The sequence below is a fragment of the Panonychus citri genome, unplaced genomic scaffold (genome assembly GCF_014898815.1).
Source record: "Panonychus citri isolate SS breed McGregor unplaced genomic scaffold, ASM1489881v1 Contig00111, whole genome shotgun sequence".
Lineage (NCBI taxonomy): Eukaryota > Metazoa > Arthropoda > Arachnida > Trombidiformes > Tetranychidae > Panonychus > Panonychus citri.
Window position 1 is genome coordinate 247,238 of NW_026515516.1, and position 22,237 is coordinate 269,474.

The window sequence follows — 22,237 nt, forward strand, 5'->3', positions numbered from 1 at the left end:
CGAAATTGATCAATTTACTAGCGAAAATTGATCGAATCGTTCGATCTACTGAAAATCTGAGATCGGAACATCTCTAGTTACGATCACTGTAAACAAAGAGTAATGTGTTTCATACAACAAGCACAAGAGTCGATCTGATCTGCGTTCGTGCTGATCATCTGATCTGAGTGTCAGGAATTGAATGTGAGCCCCAAAGTTGGAAAGACCAATGATAAGGTTTGCCCATCATGCTAACCACTGGACTAAAGTTGAAAGTCTGAAAGTGAATATTGATAATGAATAGAAAGAGAAAACAACTCAAAATTCTGAGGTTTGATATTACTCTTTTGCTATGGAGTCGATTGATTCGATCCTTTGTCTCTAATTTTTTCTCTCCTCTTCTTCGTGATACTTAATTGTTAGCAAGTGGGAACAGTTTAATTTACCCACTTGGTGGGTTTTTGTCATCTCTCATGTCATTTCCTCCTCCTCCTCCTTGATTGTTTGACACTTTGTCATTCAATTATCATCACCATTGAATAGTAAATATCATTAGATGATCATAACAATCCTCTAGACAAATAAATAAATTTCATCAAAATCATTATAAATGTTTATTATTTTAATAATTTGAGTTAATTAACAAATTCAACCAATAAGTCCAACTACTTGTTAACTAAATTACTCAAACTTAACTGCATCTTCATCGCTAATTGTTAACAATCAAATAAACCCGAATCTCACCATGAAAAGAACGAGGCACTAATCAAAAAGGAAAATAAACTTGATCCTGATCAATTAAGAAAATTAGAATTCATAATTTAATTGTCAACCGATTAATCGATTGATTTAAATAAAATGATTACTCGATCATCAACACATTCCAATTGTTTCTCATTCATTTCTCTCTTGTTAAAGTAACAATTTAACTCTTTCAGTTTTGTTTCTCTCTCTCTCTCTTCTTAATTGTAGTTTAATTTTAAATTGTTGCTATGGATGATCGATATTCATATCCACCTAATTATCCTCCTCGAAATGATTTAATTACAGGTAAGTAGATCTTCTAATTAATTGTGTCTGTTTTCCCTCTCTTTTCAACTTTCTAATTACATTTGGTTTTTTTTTCTGTACATAATTTTTGTATAAGATTTTGGTTCTATCACCGCCATGGATAATTTGGATTCCATGTCACCTTATGTTTACCCTCCTCCACATCAATATAATCAATATCAATATGTTCCGCCGGTGGGCAATCCACCGACCAATTCATCTCTCTATTCATCACATTCTTCCTTCACCCCCAATGGTAATGGTCTTGGTAATTGTGGTAATGGTTTAGGAATCGGCGGCGATGGTGGTGGTGATCTGAATAACGACTCATTTTATTCATCAAATGTTCCTGGTGGTGGTGGTGGAAGTGGAGGTGGTGGTGATTCATTTGGAGATGAGCCACCGCTTTTGGAGGAATTGGGACTCAATTTTGACCAATTTATGGCGAAAACAATGTTGGTTGGTAATCCATTCAATTCCACTAACAACAATAGTAGTAATGATAATGATTTGGGTGATTTACTGATTGACAAGGAGGATTCACTAACAAGGTCACCCAATTCACCCACCAGCAACCTTTCACCTTCAAATGAAACAAATCATCAATCTCATCATCATTTACCATCATCTGAAAATAATTATGTTGACGACCGGTCAATACAAGTAATTTATTCAGAAAACAATTCAACTTCAAATCATATTTGTGACAATTTAATTGTATCAAGTAACAATCAACAACATGGTAATAATAATGGTAATGGTATTGTAAGAGGAGCAAATTCAAATAATGGAGGAAATGATGACCATGGTCAAGATAATCGTTCAGATTCAAATGAAGATAATCAGTTGATTAGTTCTTGGGAAAAACCCATGCCTGATGAATTAAATTATTCATTTGATTCAAGGATTCGATCAACAAATAATTTAACCAATCGATTCAACGGTAATTCAAATTTAAATCATTCCAACAATAACAATTTAAATGTCCATCCGAATCCACCACATTTATTACCTAAATTGCACACAATTGGAAGTGGACAATTTATGAACAGCGGACATTCAACTCGTTCAACGCCAATTTTGAACTACAATCAACACCATCGACAAATATTGCCCACCTTGCAGCCGACAACAAACAATGGTACAAATGCTGCGGCTGCTTTCACCGCTTATCCATCCTATCAACGTCCGATTGCAATTCAGCCCAATCTTGGGTATACTCATAAAGTTTCACCTCGACTTATCTCACCCTACATGACGACCAATGTCGGTGGCAGGGAGATTATCTTCTGGCGAGCGCCTCTTGGTAAAATGTATCAACAGCAAACAACCACTTCTTCAACTCCTCCAGGTTCCCATCATCATCCACACTTGGGCTCACCTTCACTCAGCTCACTTCAAGAATCAACGAGTCCCATTCATGGTCGGATGCCCATCATGATATCAGCCAGTCGGGTATCTTTTACCAATTCACCTCTTGGCAGTGATGATTCCTCTTCGCCTTCATCATCTTGTTCAACCTCTTCTTCCTCTTCTTCCTCTTCAACACCTTCAGCTGCTGGAATAACAATGGATAAAAAGCTTTATATGAATAACCCGCTATTGGTCAACATGTTGACTTGTCCACAAATACCTGGACTTCGAAATTTGGCTCCCGCTCCTGATTCATCTTCCTCTCATTTAGATGAGAAATCGAAATCGGAAATTCTTTCTGGCCTTATTGATGTTGCAAGTGAAAAACGTAAACGATCACATCGATCAATCGCAACAACAAATCGAGAACCAATTAAAAGGGAAATGCGTCCAAAAATTTTCGATATTGAACAATTTAAAATTGGAATGTTCCATGTTCAATCTTCCAATGAAGGATTAACTCGACGAAATTCATCAACACAGTTAAAAGTTATCTTCTCAAAGAGGAGGTTCATCTACGAATTTGCATTCCCAGGTTCTTACACCTGCGATAAAAAAGATCAAAACGGAATCCTCAGTGTCCAATCTCTGTCCACAAATAGTGCGAACTGTGGACTGAGTGGTGGTGGTGGTGGTGTTAATTTTGTTCCGGATAGTGCCAACAATAACACCTCTCGAACTCAATCCAACACTAATGCATCAACTGTCGTTTATTATGTGATCGCTGTTCCATTTGAACATGTTACTGGTTTGAATATCGACGAGTCAACAATGTATCTAACTGTTAATCGAGTTCCAGCTCTGTTCGGTGGTACTTCAGTTCGAAGTAAAGTTCTTTTTGAAAAAGCTCCACGATTTGATCCTTCTCAAGGAGAAATTGAAAGTAATGGTCTCCATTGCATCCATTTACGATCTAGTCAAGTTGGACGTTTACGAAGCTCACTAATTGAGTTCGATAAAAAATTTGCTGACCTTTTATCAAATAAAATCGATATTGATCCTTTCTCGTATCGATGTAAACTCACAGAGACAAGTGAAGATTCAAAAGAGGATGAAAAGGATTCAGATTTTCCATCAAGATCAAAGAAATTAAGAATCTCTTAACAAAATGTTCCAGAAATTGATTCGACTAAAATTTTGATTGTCTCTCTTTCCTCTTGAATCCAATAAATAAGTTATTTTTCAAATTGTTTACGATTACGAATTTGCATTCCCTGATTCTTACATATACAATGAAAAAGATCAATACGGAAAATTGAAACCCAATTGAAGTTAAAAATTTCTCGAATTATTTTCTATCGATGATAATAGATGGAGATAGTTTTATAAATACTTTCGTTTGAATGTCTACTTGAGCTGCTAGTCGAGAGGTTAGTGTCGTGGATTCTGGTCTACGATGACACGGGCTCAATTCCGTCTTATTACCCACATGAAAACAGTAAACCCCCAAGAAGTTTAAATGTAACAAAAATTGTAACAGTTCGCGGCAGGCGCCTTATAAGCCACTCTATCTGCTATATATAATGAGCGCAACCACTTACAACTACTTGATGATTTTCATTGACCAACAAATGAAAACAAATTAGATCCAATTGCAATTAAATCCAAAAGATTGGTTCGTTAATTGATAAATTAATTAATCTTTGAATCTGCATCTCTGGCTCATTAACAATTTGAAGTAATCAATGTGTCCAGCAACAAGCAATGGATCGTGTCATTTGTTTTTAAGCTTCTTTTCTGATTGTTACAATTTATTAATCATTTTTGACATTTTATTCTTGATGGTAAATGAATTTTATTGAATTTTCATTCTCTTCTTTCCCTGGTGTAAATCTCTGTGTCACCAAAGTGTCAAAATGATTGTCAACTCAACTGTTAACTTTAATCATTCTGTTTAAATTTCTGTTGCTTGTTTTGTTTTCTCATCTCTCTTTTTATGTATCTGATCCTAATTGGTACTTTTTCATCTCTCTCTCTCTCTCTCTCTCTCTCTCTCTCGTTCTATTTTCTCATCTGGATTGATCTTTGATTGATTTGGTATAACAGATAATCAACAAGAGGAAGAAGACGAAATGACAAAAACAACTTTCAAGCCGTTCAAATGAACTGAGAAACTGATCACATTTCCCCTTATAGTGAAACTTTAACTCTATGAAATAATCATTACTGACCACTCAATGACCATTTCCAAGAATACAGAACGACTATACATTAATATATATTAATATAAATGGATTAACGTTTGAAAAATGAAGTGACCATGATTGAAAAATTCACCAAACGAAACTGAACAAAGTTCATAAAACAATTGGAAATATAATTTTCCATTTTATCGTCCATCTTGATTAACCTTAAAATTGATCATACAAACTTTTTGTTTCCCTTTAACGGTTCAATTATTAACCAGGAAACAAATTTAGATTTACCTAATAATCAATTAATCATCAACATTTGACAAACTATCAAGGACACACTGGACACTGTTGGACCTTTTCCCTAATTAATTGATCACTTGGACGTTAATCAACTAATTACTCTCACTAGTCAATCTTTTATACAGTTATAAGGACCTGAAACTCTTACACTTTCCTATTATCATTCACATTATCGTTAAATATTAAGATAATCCCAATCAGATTAACCAATAAGTTGAACATTATATTATTATACTTACCTGATAAAAAAAGGTAATGATAATCACTTAGGTAATCATCATCAACTGACCATTTAAAATTATATTGACATGGTTTAAATTGTTATTATCACAAATATCAACTCAATCCTCAGGCTCTTGCACCTTGGTGATAATGATTATGATGATTATTAAATTATATCCTCAGTCTGTTTACATGGAGAGAAGGTGGAAAAGCTTAGCAAATTATCATGGATTCTGATGATTGTTATTACATGATAAATAATAATAATAATATCGGTGCATTATCATTAACACCATGAGCTCTAAGGCTCGATTATTATTACTCATCATTATCAAGATGATGATCAGAACTGTTGAGAAATTTTTTCTCTTTGCTTTCTAATAGTTATCATGATGATGATCGTAAATTGAATTCATTTGAAATATCATGAACATCGCATGTGAATAACTTATGCTTTCTCTCTCTCTCTCTCTTTTGTCATCATCTTATTTATTTCCATGGGATGGATTCTGTTCAATAATCTGAAATGATGATTCACGAAATTGATGAAAAAGTTCTGAACCTAAACTATCATTTCTGGTAAATGTTCCCATCTACTATCTGGAAATCGTCATCATGATCATCATCATCTTCATCATCTTCTCCTCTCTTTCTCTTTGGTGTTTCAACGATTTTTTTTGTTTCATCATTTTCTTCAAGGATTCATTTCATTTTTTCACGATACCAGGAAATTCAATCATGAAATTCAACCATGTTCATCCTTCTGGAATCAGAGGAAAATAAAAACAAATCTAATCCTTTATCGTCAAGTTGTCACTCTTTCCATGTAATAATAATTACAAATGTAAAACTTTTCTTAAGATGAAACAACAATTCATGACGAATAAGAAGATTATATGAATTTTCATGATGGAAATTGAAAATTTACTGATGATAATTTAAACTCTTTATTAAAAGGTTGATGGTTAACATTATTTATCTCCATAAATCCATGAGTTTTTCATATTAAACTTTTCCCTTTCATGAGACTGAACTTTTTGTTCACAATCTTCAGGATATTATTTATCACATTGTATCATCACCCTGACATGATGATTATATAATTTATATCTTATTGTTTCAAAAAGATACTCACATGAAAATTGTATTAATCATGAAAATAAGATGACAATTGAAGTTAAGTATCTAGATTAAGGATTGAACTGCTGGAAAGTGTCAAAACAATTTAAATTGTTTCAGATTAAATTGTTGTCAACAGCACAATCAACTTGCAACTTTTAATTGTTGATCATTTTGATTAATTAATTTGAAACTTTCTCTTTTCCTTCATGTCATATCCATCTCCATTGTTTTTGAATGATTGATTGATTAACAATCAAATCATCTCCTTAGTTAATTGTTAACCCTAATCAATTAACCTTACAACAAATGAATCGTTAATTAAGTTAATTACAAATCTTTTCATTTTGTGGTTTTCAATTAATCCAAGTTGATTTCTATCAACACTGATTGTTATTCATTTGAATGATGAGATTGAATAATCATGATTAACTAATTACTAAACAATAGTTAAAAACATGACAATACAATTAAACATTTAACTGGCTTAATTAATTTTCAATCTAATTGTAGTAATAATTTAATGTTTCTTCATTGTCTCTTAACAATTTAGTTTCCACTTGATTTGGTTAACTCATTTTAAGTCACAATTAATTAAATTAAATTGCATTTTCAGTTGATTATTTAAAAAAAAACGTTCATCGTAACAATTATTAAACTAACAACTTGATCAATTATATTTTCTTGACAAATATTAGTCCAATTAATTTTAACGATGATTAATTACTAGAAAAGTTAATTGTAATCAAGAAAAGTTATAGTTTTAACACTTTCGATTGGAAATCGTAGCAATCAGTTAATCAAGATAATAAATGATTGGTTATCAACTAGAATCGAGTTGATTGTTATAAATCATTGAATTAAATGAAAACTTGATTTGATTTATTAGAATTTTGTTTTGGTACAGAGAAAGAGAGAAAGTGAGAGATGAAGAGATAGAGAGAGAGAGAGAGAGAAAAAGAAAACGGAAACGGAAACGATGAGGTGAACTTCGAATTCGCTGAGAAAAAAAGTGAGTAACATTTTTTGTCTCTTTTATTTTTTTTTTTTGGTAACATGATCGGTAAAATTATCTTTGAGCGAAGGTGAAGAAATAATTAGATTGAGAGAGATGAATTTTTATTTACAATGATTAATGTATATAATAATCTCATGTAATCAACGGATGAAGTTGAGGTGGGTGATGATGTGGATTAGAGAGGATTAATAGATGGGCACCTCATGAGTTGTTTTTCCTCAGTGTAACTGGACCTTGATTTCATTTTTATTTGGCTGTGAAAGATGAGGATGTAATTATGATGATTGGGGAGAATTGGCTAATTGGAAGTTATCATGGAAATTCATTTGGTCAGTTTTTCTTTTCACCAATATTATGGTCAGAATCATTTAATTCAATGTTGATGGTACATTTTTGGTCCATGGTACAATTATTTGCTCTCTTTCTTTGATTACTGAAGATTAATCTTTCATACATTTATGATGAGAATGAACTGAGGGAGAAAGAGAGAGAGAGAGTTTTTCTCAATCCCCAGATGATTATCATGATGATTACTTGTGAAAATCGTATTTGAGAATTTAATTTCGTCGTCTTTATTATCTTAATATTATACAAGATTAATCGTTCTCCTTAAGCAATTAGACCCTTGGCCAGTTCAGAATCACCATGGATTGAGAAAACTCCACCTGATGGACGACGACTTTTACCTGGATGACCACTGGCTAACAGGCTTGTGTCTGAGTTTCGTCCTGATCTTGTTTGATGATGATGATGATCTGAAGATAGAGAGAGAGAAAAGAAAATTCCAAAATGAAAATGAATTAATTGTGATAATGATTAAAGTTGATGGAGTTAAGGATTTTGTGTGTATCTCTGATTCACGATTGATTTGGACACTGGTCAAGAATTGGAATAGTGAAAAATTCAAAAAGTTAACCTAATTTCTTTACTTTTCTCAGCGAGAATAGTAAAAAATTGTCAACAGTGATAAATAAATTGTTTTGATAAACAACAAGAACAACAACTAGCCTGATGATGACCGTACATGATGTTACCATGATGATAACATATGGCGGTGGTAAAGTGGCTTAGATGAAAAGTTCAGTTCCAATGTTCATGTTAACATGAGACTCAAATTAAAGGGAAATTTTTTTCTAGTTTTTTGGTCATCACCATGAGATGTGAACTTTTTTTCTCAGCAAAATTATCTCTTCCCTTTAAAGAAATACAATGAAATTGATTTTCCAAGTGTAGATGGATCAATATTATCATCATGAACTTTTACACCTTTAGATTGATAGCTTTATATGATTGGCTGAAGTTACCAGAATTCTGAATTCAATATTTTCTTTTGACGAGAAAATTTGTAATCTCTCTCTCTCTCTCTCTCTCTCTCTAAATTCAGAATTACAATTATTACTATTGTGTATTAAATTGATTATCTCAATGATTGACAAGTCAATTGGAAATTTTTGAGAGAGTGAGAGAAAAAGCTCTCAACTTATGTTTCTCATGAATTTATCATGCAAATGACGATTTGAATACAACAGAGTAAAAATTGAATTCAAATCAAAATTTCAATTGTAGTAAAAATCTCAACTAAATTAAAAATCAACCATTTGGTTGAAGAATCAAAATTTAATGTCAAAAAATTTGATTATCAGAATTGATTGATCTTTAAATTGAGTTAATCGTTGAGGGAAAATGAAATAATCATCATAATAATAGTTCCAGAAGATTAATAAATTTTATCAGAACTTTTTCTCTCAATTCTCATTGTGTTAACATTGGACATGGTGAAAATAACATCATGATGATTCTGATGAAGAAAAATAAGATTAAATCAGAATCCTAATGATCATTAAGGTGAGTTGAATAAGTTGATTATTAATCGTAAAAGGTAACAAAGTGTTAATTGTTGACCGTTAATCATTTAACGAGTTGATTGAGTTTCCTTTAATTGTTATGTGTTGATTTGATTGATGATATTGATGAGAGGAAAACAATATCAACAAATGATTAGCTGAATGTTAACCAAATTATCATGTGTTTATTGAGTGATTCAGTTTCATTTGCTCAATGAATTTCATTTTTTCCGTATCATTTCAATGAACTTAATTCAACAAGAAAATTACATAAATGCTGAAACATGATTAAGGCTTATCAACATGATATCATGATGAAAATGAACAATTTCAACCAGAAAAATGCTCTACCCACCCTAATCAAATGTGATAATATATATTATTATTTGTATATTTATTCAATCATTTGATCACGTTGGTTAAATGTTACAATTTCAATTTCACCATTACCATGTTTCCAGAATCAGAATATTGATTTAGAACAATATTTTCTTTCTCCCCTGTATCCCAATATTTCACCCGATTCTGCATTATATGTATATACTTTTCCACCCTGTGTTCTGAGTAAACATGATAGGATAATGATTAAATTGTGGATTGTGATGAAGATAAAGATGATGATGTATTGAATCCAGTTCCAGATTGATGGATTGAATTGCTTTCCATGTATTTTTTTTCTTCCTCTTTTTTTTCATGTTTCCTCATGTTCATAGTTATAATAATACATTTACAAAAGGAACCATAATTTTCCTAATCATTAAACTATAAGAAGAATGTTGTTTTTTTATCTTGAAATCGAGCAGATTATCATGATGACAGAACCCCCTGAATCTCATGAACCTTTTTAGTCATGAGAAAATGGCACAGCGATGATTTTTTTTGCTATCTTTTTCCTCTCATGGTAAACATGGAATCAGAGAGTCAGAACTTTTTTTGTTGTTGTATCTTCTTGGTTTCCAATATATTGGAGACAAAACAGAAACAATTGAAACTGAATCTCATGTTGATTATCAATTATTAATCATCGTTCACTCTTGATTGATTGATTGAAACAATTTTCGCTATTGTTATTTTTGGGTAAACAATTTAATCTGCTAATCTATTATTATATCAATAGGAAGAGAGAAAGATTCAATCTATTCAAGTTTTATCATGAATTTTTTATTCTCTTCCACATAAGATAATCCATCATTTTCAATTTTCTCAACTGAATCAGGAAAAAGAGAGAGAAAAAAAGTTCAATAGATTAAATTACAATTCTGATTCTTTGGGATGGTTCTCTGCTCTTCATGGTAAAAACATGTTCTAATCCTCAGTCTCTCTCTCTCTCTCTGTGAATTATTTCCCTCAAACTGAATCATTGACCATTGGGTAGTATTCATGATTCCCCTGATGATGGTGATGATGATTCTCAACTTGAATATAATCATTTTGACTTTTCCTGTTTTTTGTTTCCTGTTTTTGTTTTCACTTTGGCTCATCGTTTTACCTTTGTTCATGTTTATTCACAGATTATATATTAATCCCCTCATGTCCACTATAATCACTCCCACCCACTGAATTTAATATGTTATCTCATAATCTCAATCAACAGTATATATAATTATTATACAGAATTTCATTTCATGTAGTTTAATGAAACACAAGGCTGAATAATAAAAAAATTAGTTGATTATATTACTAATTTGGTTCTTCCATGGATTCAGATTGAGGGAAATTTTCAGTAACAATGTTATATTATTATTCAGTTTCAATATTATTATTATTATTATCATCATGAGATTCATTATTTTCACTGGATGAATGAATTATCTGGCAGCTTGTGATGATGATTAACGTTTAATTACATTAAGCTACTTTCAACAATTAGTAAACTGTTAAAACTTTCAAAGTACTAACATATTATTAATAATATAATTCATTTCAATGGAAACTTTTAATTTCCAAGTTTCAATTCCAATCAATTTAATTGTGTTTTCTGCTTTACTTTCAAATTTTATTCATACTGATTAATGAAAATTGCTCATCATCAATTGTAAATCGGTAATGAATTTTTTTTCTTGTCAACCTAATTGAACAGAAATTCAATTAATGACCAACACTCAAAATGACCCATTGAAATCAGAATCTCTTGCTCAATATATTATAATCATGATTACAGTTCATTCATTGAGAATCCATTGTGATTGATTCTGTTGTTGAATAGCTTAACAATTGTCATAATAGATTAACACATACAATCTGATAGAAATGTTAACTCATTGATTAATCTTGATGAAAACTTTTCATTATTATTAATTGGGAACAATTTAAATTATAAATTGTATTGTGATAGATGATTCAGTTTTATTCGTAATTTGTTTCATTCAATTTCTTCAGATATTCTCATCATCAATAGTGTACAAATCTAACCGAAACTCTTGAACAATCAACTTATCCCAAATATCAAGTGAAACAATTGAAATAATATCTTAGGTTATTAGATTTCAAATCTCAAACCCAAACCAAAGTGTATCTTCATCTTCATCTTCATCTCCATCCTCATCCACTCGTCATCATCATATCACCTTTATCTTCATCACTTTTGTAGTATTCTCTTAATCAATTGATTATCGATTTTCAGATTAGTTCGACTCGATTAAACCTCGAATACACGTTAAAATAAGCCCAAAGAATCGTTGTGCTTTTTTCCCTCATCCAATTTTTATCATCTTCTTCTCACTTTTCATCTTCTCACTAGTCAGTTAATCAAATTAACTTGAGAATGATAATATTAATCAGTGAGAAAAGTAAATTAAAGTCTAATAGCAAATACGATAATGATAAAGGATTGGAAAGATTATCTTGATCCGTATCCTAATCATGGCACAGATAAATTATTGGTGATTATTATGATTTAATAACAATCTAGTACATAATTAACTAGCCAATATCGTCATTCATTATTTAATCAATTGAGTTTCACTCAATATTAATCAATAAATTATTACATAATACAAATATCAATACAATCAATAAATTGTTACAACTTATGGATTCAGTTAATGATCATGTTTACTCAACTAATGTGTTGATTGTTAATTTGATTATTGTTTATAAATCAATATACATTCTGGTTTAATTATTGACCAGAATTCATGTTAAACTAAATTTGATAATAATCTAAATCTAATTTTGCTAGTTTAATTTTCAATTTACAATCTGAGGACAATTAACTTTACACTTATATGATGAAAAATTTAGTTGCAATCTTAATCATCAATAATTTAGTTTTCTTAATTTTACTCACCATAGTTTATTTGATCAGCTGAGTACAAATCTATTGATCTAATTGATTATGATTAACAATGGAGTCACTTTGCTACAATTAACTATTAATAATAACAACAATTACTAACCTTACAATATATATTGACTTAAATTGTCATCAATGTGCTTTTGAGTTAGTTGATTAATTGTCATGAATCAAATGACCAACAATCAAAGTGATAATTTTCAGATAATTAAATCTACCCAATGTTGTTAATCATTTAATGGGTAAACAATTAATCAAATCAACTTGAAATTAAATCCTTCAACCACTGATCAGCTCTGTTTCCTTATAAAACAAATGATAATTAACCGTTGTAATTGATTAACTAATTGTTATTGTTCAGAATTGTTGGAATTTTCTTTTCTCTGTTTCTTGAGTTGCAATCATCGTAATGATGACCGATGGTCAACCCAAGTGAACTTGATGGAACTTGGATAATCAATATAAATAAAAGAAAAAAAATTCGACGAAAAAAAGTTCTAACAAGTCGATTTATCAATTAAACTCCTAAAACTTTTCCACTGATTTAAATTAACTTTTTATTCCAACAATCAAATAATGAACTTCCAAATATTTTATATTAAAAACAATTAACACTCACTGATTGTTAATTGTTTGTCTTTTACAATTGTAACCAAAGAAAGAGATTAGATGATCAACACAATCAACTAATTGTATTATATCATCAAATTAGTAAACGGGTTGAAAGTATTAATAATATTCCCAAAGGCTGTTAGTTAATCAATGGTCAAGACAGTTAAGTGATTGACCATTAGACCCAACAGTCATGCATCATGTTAATCAATGAACAATTAACCAAAGTGATAATTAAGTAATATCAACTAATAGTAATCAAAAAAATTTAGTATCAATTGTATACCAACAGGAAAATGAGATGACTTCTAATGATCAACAATTTGTAATCAAAACCCAATTGATTATTGATTTTCAGTCAACAAGATGATGAAAAAAAAAGCCTTGATTAAAACTGTCATTTACAACTGATCATCAAAAACAAGTAACAAGTAAATTAAGTTAATCACAATTTACATAAGTTGATTAAAAGTTAATCTCATGTTATCACATGAATGGTGATAGTTAATTGTGATTTAACAGATTGATTTCCAATAACGTAATAGACAATCAATTGAATGGGAATAATTTTCCTCAAAACAAGAATTGAAAGAAACATTTTAATTATCAAACTGTCATCAGATATTAAAGTGTATTGATATATATTTCCAGGGTGGGGAGGAATAAGTTGTCACCAAGGAACCAGTGAGAGTGGTAAAAGTTTCAAGGTGGAAAAAGAAAAGAAAAGAAAAAAAGTAAAGTAAAAGTTATCCTGGAATCTCAAGTTACCTTGAGAAAGTTAAGATGATAGATGATGTTATTTTTGAAGAAGATGAAGAAGATAAGAGAACGAAAAAAAGAGAAAAAGAGAAAAAATCGATTTTTTCTTTTCTACTGAACATTTTCCATGATGATTTTTATCAGAACTTTTTTTTTCTTCTTCTTTTCTACTTCTCTCCACCTTTTGCCTTTCGTTTCATCAATCAGAGTAACAGTCAACTTTAAAATCAAATCATTGTTATTTTAAATGATACAATGTTCATGATGATTCCCTGAAAGCATCATCATCACCATGATAGTGTCTCCATACCACCACACCCTGAAATCATTTTGACAATTTTCATCAAATTGAAAGACCCAAAAGGTTTACAATTGATTCAGTTGCATTCAGGAAATTGATCATAACATTGTTGCTGTTATCATATTGTTATTTTCACTCTTATAATGTATTATTATTATTTTTACTATCATTTTGACTCAAATGATATACACCAAGGGTCTGAATTTTTTCAGGGTGAAAAATGGTGATGAAACAATTGAAACTTTTCCATTCAATTTTTGATTGGACATTTAATCAATTGTTTCCAATCAAAAATTGGCTTAACTTTCCAACTGAGATTGAAAATCTTTCTATTATTATAAGAATCGCTCTCAAGTTAATAAAAATTTCACCCAAAATTCAGGGGGAAAGTTCTGGTTTTTTCAATGAATATTTCACTCAGTTGGTGAATATCAATTTACCGTTAACTTAAGGGAATAATCAATAAGTTAATCACAATTAATAAACTGTCATGTTCTTATAATAATTTGTTAATTTGTCTTTACTTTTATCCTGAAAAATGATCATGAACTGAATCAAGATTGATGAACTTTTTTGTCTTTCTCTCAAACTCTGACTTAATCCTTAATCATTTACATCAGTCTGATTATCTAAGGAATCAAATCAATCAAGTTAAATGATGTTGTAAAAATTAATCAGCTCATTTCATTGTAAATTATTGATCCCAAAAGTTAACTATATCAAGTTATTAGTTTTAAATGTGATTCTATTTGATTATTGATTATTGGTAATAGATTAACACCAAATTGATTAGCATCATTTCCGAGATGAGATTATAAATATTTTTTTTATATCGGTCAACGATTAAGATGATTATGGTTACAATCAACTTACATGTTATGATTAATATATTGACTACAGTTATGATTATGTTGTCAAATCTAATTTGATTTAATTGTAATTCAATTATCTGATGTTACATTTTTTGAAACAATTTTCATGATGATTAGTTTTTATTGGCATAATTGTCAAGAATGATGAATGATAATGTTAGTTGATTGATGTTGATAATATTTACTAAAAATGAAAACAATTAAGTGTTCATTTGTTTGGTTAAATTAATCGCCATGTTTATCATTATTGAAACTTAAGAGATTATCATTAGATTAAGATGACCAACAGCTGATGGATTATGTTGATTTAAATGATTGACCATTCATCTCAGATTTATGTGTCCACTTTGTGATGATTGATAAACTTTTTTTTTGTTGATATTTTTCGCAATTGAATCAAAGTTTCACCTCTTTTTTGTTTCACTTTTTTTTCAGAGGTCAACACATGAATTATATTAACTGAACAGGGGTTGGGATGGTGGGTCAGTGGACATGTTGGACAATCTTATTTTCACTGGATAAATTAATCATCGCTACTAAAAGCTTAATAGACTAGAAATTTAATCATAGCCATCATCATGTTTAGTGGTCAAAATTAACTATTTGGATGTTCAAACCTTTTATTGTTATTTCATGTCCAGTTACTACAACTACTTTTGTAGTAGCCAATAGCTTCATCCTCCTCATCATCATCATCATCACTCCCTGTGTCATTATCATCTCTAATCTTTCTGAACATCTTCATTCCTCATCATTGTGTATACCAAAGCTTTTACCCTTGGACAAAAGAGCAAAAAAAAGGCTTGGTCATCAACACATACACATCATGTAATAAGAAAGGAAGATCGGATGATAAGAACTGAACAAAATGGCTGAGAGAGTTTGTTGATTCAGAAATAAGGGTAGTAGAGAGAGAGAGAGAGAGAGAGAGAGAGAGAGAGAGAGAGAGAGACTGGTGAAGATAATGACGATGATGATGATGATGGAGGATAACAAGAGTTAACATGAATATTTGAGAAGCCATTAAGAAAGTGTTGAAAACAGGCAAAGATTATGTCAAACTTTTAGTTAGTACAAGCGTCTGTCTTTTAACAATAAAAAAAGCTTTTGATAAATGAAGTTCAGAGAATGATTATCATCATTATCATCACCATCTTCTTGCATGGTATCATGATGATGAGTAAAAACAAAAAAGAGAGAGAGAGTAATAGGTTGGATGTAGACAAGGGGAAGAGGAAAAAAAGTAACATGATGCAAGAAAATGAAAGGAAATGAAGCAAAAATGCTGAAAGATTGAACTTCAGAGAGAAATTCAAAAGCTCAGAATCACGATAATAATAGGATTTGGGTGCAGAGAGTAAGGAGAACAAAAAACTTTGTCAAAAAGTATAAAAAGTTTCGGTGGTAAGAAAATGTTAACGAATAACATTTGTAACCAATTCTACTAAGTTGTTGATTGTTTCATATCCTCGAATACATAAAAAAAACAAAGTTTTAAACTCTATCTTATAAACATTGACACTCTCATCACCATGAGAATAATTTTGCAATAAAATAACAACAAATTCATGTTGAAACTTTTAAATACTCTGATTGGAAGTGTGAATATTTCTTGATAGTCATTGACATTTATAGTAGTGTAAATATTATGATGATATTATCTTTTTCCTAATTTTAATTGTGATAATCAAATTAGCACTTGAAAAATAAATACAATCAAATTATAGTAAATACTTTCGTCTCTTGAATTATGTTATTTATTTCTGAAAAGCTCAAGTAATAATGAATACCCATGTAATTTATTGCATAATAATAATGATAATAATGCAAATTTAGATGCAAACACACAGAAAAACATATAAAAACATTAAACAAGGTAAAAATATTCAGTTTCATCATGAAAAAGCTCAGTAAATGATGATAACATTTCATGAGCAATCAAATGTCTTACATCCCAAGTGAGATATATGATTTTTTTTACTACAAATTGTTGATATTTGGACAAAAAAGTTTAAAAACATTTGATTCTTAACATGATATTACTGTTCATGTGAGTTTCATGTTGGTTGTTATTTTTTGCTTATGTTTATTGTTTACACTTTTCCGTTATTTTTTGGCAAAAAACTCTTGGATTATGATAAAGTTCATGGTAAATTTCAATGAGATTTACTCATGAAAATCTGAATCTACAACTTGTATGAGCTTGTATCATACATATACAGAAAATACAATAATAACATTTTCGGATTTTGGTTATTGCATTAATGAGGTTACAACATTGCATTTGACATTTGATGGGAAAATGATGATTTTCTGGCTTCACCATTGATCATATTAATAATAATAATGATGCTCAATCATAATAACAATAATAATACATTGTTGCTCATCTTCATCATTTCAATTCCATCCCCTGTCTATGTCTCAGTCTTTTTGTATAAAGTTCCCTTTTTCCCTGTTGTTTTTATTTAGCTTTCCTCTGAGTCTCAACGATTCTCCCTGTTGTTACAACTGAATAACATTCATTTCTGATTTTCATTCTGTTCTTAGGATTTTCTTATATACATTCATATGTATCTATCCTTTTCCCTGCCAACTGGTTATGTATTAAATATGAAACCAATCATCATGAATTATCATCGAAATGTTCATTGATATTGAAAAGATATATTGAAGTTCATTCATTAACTTTAGATATCTAATAGTATAATGTATTAGTATCAATGAAACTTTTTTTTCCTATTTCCTAAGAAAAAGTTTGAAACTCAGATTGAAAATCATCAGGAAATTGTAATTTCTCATGTCAATTGTTCATATTTTTTTCCGTGGTGTCTGTGAGTTAATTTTCTCATGTTTCATCATGATTCTTAATATTCATTAATCACATTTATTTAGTCTGATATTAATATGATATCATTCAGTTGTTTCCAAAACTTTCATTCTTCCTTACTCATCGTCAAGGTAACAAATTAACTTGTTTCATGAGCTACATGGAGTTAATTTCATCATAATGACTATTGAGATGATGCTGGTGATAATAATGAAAAGATTCAAGGTAAATGAGAAGCAAAAAATTCGGGTTCATGGTTACTCAGTTAATGGATTCACATCATTAGTTTGAAAACATGTAATTCCAACAATTTCAACAATTAACTTTGGATCAACATGATGCTGGTCAACAAAATGGTCAGAACTTTGCTTTTCTTTCCTCCATTTATTTTACCTTTCAGGATAAAATGAAAGCTAAACGATAAACTTTTTTGTTTGCTACTCTAATCTCAGGAAAAGAAATTGAAAAAAAATATTCAAATCTCATGGTAACGATAAATATCAATTTCTTCAGGTAGATTTATGATAATTTTCTGTTTTATCAACAATTCCAGGGAATGAACTTTATCATGAATCAAATCATCAAACCAAAATCACCATGTTCAGTGTCTATTGTAACAACTTTATTCATCATTTGAGTCAACATTAAATTTCAAAAAGTTCTGGTTCAATTCAGTTACTTCTAGATTTCAATTTTCATCATGGTGATTATCATCTCTTCATTGATCATGTCAAAGACATTAAATTTCAAACCAAATTCATGTATTGTTTTGCCTAAAAGTTAATTACGATAATCAGTTAATTGTATCAACGATCAATTTATCATTCATGATACTTGAACTTTTCTTGGCTCATCATGAAAGGATAAACAAATTTAACTTTAATACAATCAACTTCAAGTGTTTTCTTATGTTAATGCTAATCAATTTGTCAATTTAGTTAATTAAACAAAACTTTAATTTAGTAAATTAAATTTGTTTTATTTATCAAATTTTCTTCCCAACAATCAACAAATCAACTAAAATTTACTTTAAACTTCAGTTTAATTTTTGAATAAAACTTTTCTTGCACTCAAATCATTTAAATTGTTGCAATTTAGACATCTAAAATTAAGCAGTAACGAGTTGATAATTTAATTTGATTGAGTTATTAATAAGAAAAGTTAACTAATGTTTTAAAGTAATTAGAATCAAAAAGTCAATGGGTGATTAATTTTGATGAACAATCAGAATGATTTAAATTGTTCATATGCAATTATTATTGGCGATTGACCCCAATGACCTTGAAATTCAATAATTTTACTCGATACGATTCTGGTAAATCTTTTGGTCAAGAATTTAGTCAAAAGTATTTAATCACAATTAAGGAATGATGAATTGTACATGAATGTGTAACAGAAATCATATGTCTAGATGGAAACATTATTAATTGTGAACAATTAGTTAATGATGAGAAAATTTCTATTCATAGATAATCATTCAATGTATATAAATGTAATCATATTTCATTACATTTTCATCACTTAATCCTAGTTACTATTCAAGTCTTGTTCAGGAAATCATCATTTTCATCATGATCATCTTATGAAACTCTGAATCAAAATGAATGAAACATCATGAAGATTGAGAGAGAAACAAATCAATAAAAAAAAAGAAATGAAAAAAAAATCAGAAAAAGAGAAAATTAAATGAATAAAAGAAATTCAATGTTTCATGGGAATATCATGGTAATAATATAAGTAGATATTTTCACCAACTACTCATGAATAAACTGATAATGATAACAACAATTTATCCTTCTGTCATCAACAATCATCATCATCTTCATGATAATAAACAGTAATAATATTATCATCATCATCATCATCATGATAACATGCAAGAGGAAAAATAATATCAACAAGCATCCATGAGATTTTTGTATTGAAACTTTTTCTCACCCTGATTTTTATTCAACATGGTGAAAACTGGTTAAGAGGAAGTGGGAAAATATTTCTTGAATTTGATAATATCTCTTGTAAATGGAAATTTGTTTTATCTATTTCATTTTTCCATCATCTCATGAAATCATGAAAAAAGATTAACAAAAAGTGGGAAAGTTCATTTTGCTCAATCAAAGTTCTGGTTCTGAATAAACAACATCAACAACAATAACATGAAAATGGATTCAGATCAGGATGCAAATACTTTTGGTAGTAAAGGTAAAATGTTGTATGAATAAATTTCACCAGGATTTATTTCCCTCATCAGAATTTCAACTTTCTCATATATTCTCATGGTAAAAACATGATACCATGAGCATTTAAATATCAACAATAATCAATTTAAATTGTTATAATTTACAGTTTAATGAGCTTTATGTTTAAAGCAAATATTGTTTACTGGTTCATCAAGTTTCAATTCATGATGATAATTATTTCATATTTTTCCTCATCTCGTTTCATGGTAATACTATTCATCCTTACTTTATGTTTATTCAATTCAATCATTATCAAAATCATTATTTTATCGTTAATGGTGATTAGTTGAATTGTTCAATGTTTTGTAGATGATTAAAGATTCATTTGAAATTGCTCATGGTCAATCAATTTTTACGTTTTTTCCCCTGAAAAAAATATTAAAAAATATCAGTGAAAAAAAATAGTAAATCAATTCCCAATTGTGATCTGATCGTATTGATTTCCCTTGTAACTAAATCACCAGAATTTGAAACTTTCCAATTCTGGAGGAAAGTTTTTTGTTTGTTCCACTTCATGATTCAAATGGCTGATAAATGATTTCATGATAATGTCAAAGTTATCAATGTTTATTGAATAACATGATAACTTTACAAATGAAAAAAGGGTGAAAACCGATTGGTAATAAAGGTAAAAGGTAATATGAGTAATTTTATTACCATTTCAATGGTTAACCTGAGCTCGGGAAAGAAAATCGATAAGTTTGAAAATTGGACGAAAAAGAAAACAAGAAAATACTTTGGAACTTTTTTTTATCAAATTTTTCTATTTTTAAATTGTTCTCATTAAAAATTGGAACTTGTGTGATTTAATTGATCTTCATGTAGCATGTTAATCGTTGAAAGATGGTCAGGGTAAGATTTTAATGAATTTCCATCGTGAGTTTAAAAAGAGAGAAGGAAAGAAAAAAGTTCGCCGATAATGAGAATGAATTTTCTGTGGAAAGAAAATGAAAAGATAAACATTTTGCACGAAAGGATTTTATGATTGATCTTTTGGTGATGAAGATGAAGATATAAACCTTCATCATTAATCTTTTATCATGATATACATCATGAGGAATATTTATCTGAGTCAATGGAAATTATTGAATAAAGTTACAAAAAGAAAGGATTTTCTTTTCAAGGAAATTTGAATTGTTCAGGATTCTAAGGAATCAGAATTTTTTTTCTATTCAATTCAAGTGAATCAATTGAAACTGAACCAAAGTGTGAACAATGTGATAGAGGGAGAGTGAGACTAGAGAGAGAGAGAGAGAGAGAGATCCAGGGTGAGATGAAAAAAGATAACGAAATGAAAGTGAAATATCATTTGGAAACAAGTTGTTGAATTATCGTTGGATAAATTTTCCTGTGAACTTTTATCATGAGAAAATTGGAAATTGAAAATTGATATTGTATCTTGATAACATTGTAAATGGTGTTCAGGGAGAGGTAAAAAAAGGTGATAGGAATTTGTCAATTTCTATCTGAGTGGTAAAATTATTCCACCCATGATAATGGGGAGAGGAAAAACTAAACCAAATTTCTTCACACCTTTTAACATGGTAACCATGTGAATCTCAACACTATTATTATTATATTGAAATTCTGAAATTATGAAAGTGAATCGAGTCTTTTTTTTCATCCAATTGTTACCTGACATTTTTGTTTTCATGGTGAGTAAATTTATCTCTATAAGGTAAACTCAAAGCTCTGAGCGAATCTGGATCAATTACTTTGATAATCTTGAGATAAACAGCAAGAAATCAGATTACTAGGAATGTTGGTAAGTTGAAATTCTGTTTGAAATGAGATAAAAATTCATTCAGGGAGAGAAATAATTGTAACATGAAGCAAAAAATAAATAGACGAAATAATATCAACATTAGATGGAGAGAAAAAAAAATTCTCAATGAACTTTTTTTTTCTCTTTTCTTTCCTCCTTCTAATCATCATCAACATCATGATTATTGTTATCATTAGTTTCTCTTTACTTTCAGTTTCATGATAACATGGAAAAGAAGAAGATAAATCTCTGAGCTGAACGGGGGGAAAAAGATTCTGGGTTGAACCTTGATTAGCATGATAATAGTTTCATAATCTTATGGAACTAAAGTTTCCATCTGACTTTCAATTAGTCGAGAAAATTAATCACAATAAAGATTAGAATGATAATCATGAAAGATGTGCAATAATACATGATGATGATGGAAGATGAAGTGTGGGTGTGGCTGAGAGAGATAATTAGAAATATACTCATAAAGAGAGAGAG

The 22,237-nt window shown here is 29.7% G+C and overlaps 2 protein-coding genes across 2 annotated transcripts in view; one reads left to right on the top strand and one right to left on the bottom strand.

The window, feature by feature from the left end:
• The first annotated feature begins 866 nt into the window (after positions 1-866).
• LOC128389806 (GATA zinc finger domain-containing protein 7-like) lies at positions 867-3,642 on the top strand. Its single transcript, XM_053349434.1, has 2 exons — positions 867-1,029; positions 1,127-3,642. The coding sequence occupies exons 1-2, from the start codon at positions 972-974 to the stop codon at positions 3,544-3,546; spliced, it is 2,478 nt and encodes an 825-aa protein (XP_053205409.1). The 5' UTR covers positions 867-971; the 3' UTR covers positions 3,547-3,642.
• A 3,609-nt stretch (positions 3,643-7,251) lies between these two features.
• LOC128389892 (potassium voltage-gated channel protein Shaw-like) overlaps positions 7,252-22,237 on the bottom strand; it is a 43,916-nt gene continuing 28,930 nt past the window's right edge. Inside the window, exon 6 of the mRNA XM_053349535.1 lies at positions 7,252-7,991. Coding sequence (XP_053205510.1) covers positions 7,846-7,991 — 146 coding nt within the window. The 3' untranslated portion in view covers positions 7,252-7,845. The remainder of the gene's footprint in view (positions 7,992-22,237) is intronic.

What these genes read in the sequence shown, in the direction of transcription:
- LOC128389806 (XM_053349434.1), top strand. Translation starts at nt 972, where the DNA reads ATGGATGATCGATATTCATATCCACCTAATTATCCTCCTCGAAATGAT. An exon ending in TCGAAATGATTTAATTACAG is followed by an intron (nt 1,030 to 1,126) that starts GTAAGTAGATCT and finishes TTTTTGTATAAG; the next exon opens with ATTTTGGTTCTATCACCGCC.